This window comes from Rhododendron vialii, chromosome 10a (genome assembly GCF_030253575.1).
Source record: "Rhododendron vialii isolate Sample 1 chromosome 10a, ASM3025357v1".
Taxonomy (NCBI): domain Eukaryota; kingdom Viridiplantae; phylum Streptophyta; class Magnoliopsida; order Ericales; family Ericaceae; genus Rhododendron; species Rhododendron vialii.
Window position 1 is genome coordinate 14,881,340 of NC_080566.1, and position 4,945 is coordinate 14,886,284.

At 36.5% G+C, this 4,945-nt stretch overlaps 1 protein-coding gene across 1 annotated transcript; it reads left to right on the top strand.

The window, feature by feature from the left end:
* Positions 1–1,828: 1,828 nt before the first annotated feature.
* Positions 1,829–4,605, top strand: LOC131303822 (cytochrome P450 81Q32-like). The gene is made up of 2 exons (XM_058330851.1): positions 1,829–2,746; positions 3,823–4,605. The coding sequence occupies exons 1-2, from the start codon at positions 1,865–1,867 to the stop codon at positions 4,447–4,449; spliced, it is 1,509 nt and encodes a 502-aa protein (XP_058186834.1). The 5' UTR covers positions 1,829–1,864; the 3' UTR covers positions 4,450–4,605.
* The last annotated feature ends 340 nt before the right edge of the window (positions 4,606–4,945 follow it).

Sequence of the window (4,945 nt, forward strand, 5' to 3'; positions counted from 1 at the left end):
TTTTTTTATATTTGTTAGTTTTTTGCTATTTTTCATAAATTATTGGTTCGTCTCGACAAAAAAAAATCTAAAAAGTAATCAGAACCTATAAAATTTACAACAAAGACAAAATAAAATTTATACAAATTAATAAATGTAGAAAAAAATTGAATACGTACAAAAAATAATCCGACTTTTTAATTAGGCCAAAACAGGCTTGCATATTAGTTCAACTTTTAAAACCCCTATGAAAGTTGTCGGGTTAATGTTCTTGCATTTTGTTCAAAATCACATGACACTTCGTCCAACAATACTGAACAATACTTTAGAGAGATAAAATCACAATGCTTTAAACACGAATACGGGCCACCCCACCGGGATGGCCTTCCAACGAGCAAGTCATATAGTTCAAAAACGAGAAGGAAAGTACTTGGGTTTTGTGGGTGGAAGAGACTGTACCTCTTAGGGTTGCCGTCTTAATATTTTTTGAAAAACAAAGACCAATAGCATTACCATTCAACAATATTTTTGAAAATCAAAGTCCAGTAGATTCCATTCTTCAAAATTTGAGTTAAATTTTTTGACTAACTTGAGTAACTTTTATTAGTATATGTTTGAGTAAACGTTTGAGTCGAGGATTCAAGTGAATTTTCGATGTTTTTATTCAATTTTCGAAGTTCAGTAAAACAAAAATAATAAGGGTAGAAGAAACTCAATCCCACACACTTACACAGTTACGTAAGGTGTTTTGCATACATGCATATGTTTCGCAATTTCTTTTCCCTCTAAATATCGTTTCTCCTTATCTAACATTAAACAAAGCCAAAACCTCTTAACTTGTTCATTTTGCAGACACTTCACCATGCATCCACTTTTGAGAAAATTTCAAAAAAGCCCCTAAACTTTCAAAAACTTTACAAAAAGGTACTTGGACTTTGAACTTTACAAAACGTTAACCTCCCTTTTTTGTACTTTTTACTTTCAATAATTACTTTTAACTCTTTCTTTTGTTTTAGTAGTAATAAATAGGCAATAAAGTTCTTTTTTTCCTCCTTACTATTTATCAAAAATTACTTTGAAAAAACCGTACTTTTTACTTACTTTTTTCTTTCTTCAAAAATTATTTTTTTACTATTTGTTTTTTAAACTATTGCCAAAAATTTTAGAGAGTTTTAAAAATAAGGGTGAAAGTAATTTTTGCATATTTATTTATTTCTAGAAAAGAAGGAGTTAAAAAGTAATTTTGGAAGTAAAAAATAAAATAAAGGTTAAAAAAGTAATTTCAAAATTCTAAAATTGGGACTAGGATTTTAGCGGTTGGCTGTGGGGTTGATTGTTGGTATGGGGTCAAATTTCTAAAAAAAAGAGGAAGAGAGAGAGAGGGAGAGAGAGAGAGGGAGAGAGAGAGAGAGAGAGAGAGAGAGAGAGAGGGAAATGTAAAATTTGAAAGTAAAAAAAGAAGGGTTATTTTTGTAAATAGTAAAAAAAGAAGGGTTATTTTTGTAAATAGTAAAAAATAAGATTAAAGTAATCTTTTTTGATAAATAATAAGAAAAAAATTTTTATTGCATATTTATTTATTACTTAAAAAAATAGTTAAAAGCAAATTTTTGAAGTAAAAAGTTAAAAAAAAGAGGGAAGGTCAACGCCTTCTATTAGCTCCATCCATTGCAAATTGACAGAATTTGATGGCGGAAGCTTTATTGTTAAAGAAATGGTAAGTTTAGGTGTTTTTTAGTTATTAATTAAAATCTAGATATTTTTTTTGTAAAGTTCCTGAAAATTCAGGAATTTTTTTAAATTTTTCCCACTATATAAACGGATGGCTTATCCTCAAAAAAACACCCTTCATGCATATTATCAACTTCAAGCAGTACTGCCAAACATGGAACTCACCCTCTCATACATCTCCCTCTCCGTTTTCCTCCTCCTCATTGCTTTCATATTTCTGTCACAAAAACCCCACGGCCGCCGCAACCTTCCTCCAAGCCCTCCCTCCCTTCCCTTCATCGGCCACCTCCGCCTCCTCAAAGTACCCATCCACCGAAACTTCTTCAAACTCTCCCAAACCCTCGGCCCCATCTTCTCCCTCCGCCTCGGGTCCCAACTTGTCGTAGTCATTTCCTCTTCGTCCATTTCCGAAGAGTGCTTCACCAAAAACGACATCGTCCTAGCCAACCGTCCAAGGTTCATAATCGGAAAATACTTTGGGTACAACTACACCACTATCGTCACCTCCCGGTATGGAGACCACTGGCGCAACCTCCGCCGCCTCACGTCCCTCGAGATCTTCTCTACCATCCGCCTCAACGCCTTCCTATCTATCCGGCAAGACGAAATTAGGCAACTACTCTGCCGGTTGTACCAGAAATCGTCTATCGATTTTGCAAAGGTCGAAATGAAGTCAAAGCTCTTTGGGCTGACGTTTAATATTATTATGAGAATAATCGCCGGGAAACGGTATTACGATGACGATTTGGAGGATTCATTGGAGGCGGATGAGTTTCGGAAGCTCATAGGGGAGGCGCTTTCATACAGCGGAGCATCGAACCCCGCCGATTTCTTGCCTGTTTTACGATGGATTGATTATAAGGGTTATGAAAAGAATTTGATAAAAATTCATAAGAGATGGGATGCCCTTTCGCAAGGGTTGATCGATGAGCATAGGAGGGATAAGAGTAAGAATACGATGATTGGTCATTTGCTTTCATTGCAAGAATCAGAGCCAGAGCACTATTCAGATGCAATTATCAAAGGGCTTATCACTGTAAGTGTAACTCTCCAGCCTTTATTCTTTTTCCATCTTCGAGAAAAATATTTTACTCTCTACATGTTTTTAATGCACTACAACAAAAAACACATTTGGTGACATGTAAAAATGTCACAAAAGGTCCAAATTTTGTCACCTATTATCTTTGGTGACATAAGAAGAGGTGTCATTGTATCCATGACACTGACAATCAATGGTGAAAAAATTGTGTAGTTGTCACGCAATGTTGTCAACGGTGACAAGAATTTAGTGTCACCGAAGACAGATTTTCTGTGACACAATTGTTACCGAAAATAACAATGATAACAATATGGTATCACGAAAAGAGAGATTTTTTGAGACAAAGCATTTTTGGGCCCAAAGCATCTATAGCGGCCATAGTTGTCGCGAATCGGGCCAAAAAATCATATAGTAAAGCAATCTGTACAATGAAAACTGCTCGAACGAACTATTTTTCGGTATTCTTTTTTTTGCTGATTTCTCGCGAGGACCCTTAAAATCACGTTCTGAACACATTGAACAGTTTGGATCATAAAAATTTGATTGAAAAAGGGGAGGTCCGTAATTTATTAAAATACGTTACCCCTTAGAGGATCCGCGGGGTGTGTGTGTGTGTGTAAAACATATCAGTCCCCTTCTTATAAGGGAGTCCTTACTTAGCTTCACTTTTTCTGGTCAAATTTCGATGATCCAAACCGTTCAATGTATTCAAAATGTGATTTAAGGATCTACGCGAGAAATCAGCTAAAAATATGACTAGAAAGTGCTTGATCCAAACTGTTTGTCATAAAAACAGTTATCTGGAAGATGCCAACAAATACACCACAAAGTCTCATGACAAATTCATCACAACCATAACCTCTAGTAATTAATCCAAAAAAAAAAAAAATATATATATATATATATATATATATCAGATCCTAGCTCACAATGATTTAAAAGTACCTCAGAATGCAAAAGCTTATTACAATGGGTTGTGTATGTAGTTTTATCGCACACTCTTTGTTCTCTCTCCATTTCTATATGTACAGTGCAGTCATAATAACCATGGTGTTATAACTTGAAATATGCAGGTTATGGTCTTTGCAGGGACAGACACATCTGCCATTACGATGGAATGGGCAATGTCTCTCTTGTTGAACCACCCACAAATACTAGAGAAGGCTAGAAATGAGTTAGACACTAACATTGGCCAAGATCGCCTGCTTGATGAGCAAGATCTCTCCAAGTTGCTTTATCTTCAAGCTATTATATCTGAAACCTTTCGAATTTGCCCAGCGGCACCAATGCTTGTACCACACATGTCATCCGATGATTGTATCATTGGGGGATTCGACGTGCCACGGGACACAATCTTGTTGGTTAATGCATGGGCCATTCACAAAGACCCCAAGGTTTGGGATGACCCCGGTAGCTTTAAACCTGAAAGGTTTGAATGTAGGGAGGTGGAAGGACACAAGTTAATGCCATTTGGTTTCGGGAGGAGGGCATGTCCCGGGGCTGGTTTAGCACAACGTGTTGTGGGCTTGGCCTTGGGGTCATTGATTCAGTGCTTTGAGTGGGAAAGAGTTGGTGAGGATCTTGTTGATTTGGCTGAAGGAAAAGGGACAACAATGCCCAAAGCTGAGCCATTAGAAGCCATGTGCAAAGGACGTGACATCATGAAGAAGGTTGTCTTAGATGGTGGAAATCATGCTTGAGTTATTTTTACATTTAGTAGAATGAATTTATGTTTTTGGACTCAAAATAAGTTTATGGCTTAAATAAAATTATGTACTGATGTTTGAGTTAGTAAAGACACAAAATAAAATGGAGCCAAACTATAGGTATCAAATGTACTCCAGATTTTGAACGTATTTCATGTAGACCCTAGACGTTTTACCAAAATCACGCATGTGATTTTTAATAAATGTCAAATAAACATCTCAACTATATATTAAAAAAACTCATCAATTTCCCCCTCTTCCGTCACCCCTCCGTAACAACTAGCGGAATGAGTGACATGGACTACACGTGGGTTTACTATGATTAGGTGGATGCATACATGCATGGAAAAATTTCGAAAAGGCCTCCGATCTTTCAAGTCAATGTTCCATACACATCTGTGCATCGAAAAATATCAATTAAACACCTTTAGTTTGCACCCCGTCACCAATTCCCTTCCTGGCCCCATTTCCCATTCTCTCTCCTCATCCT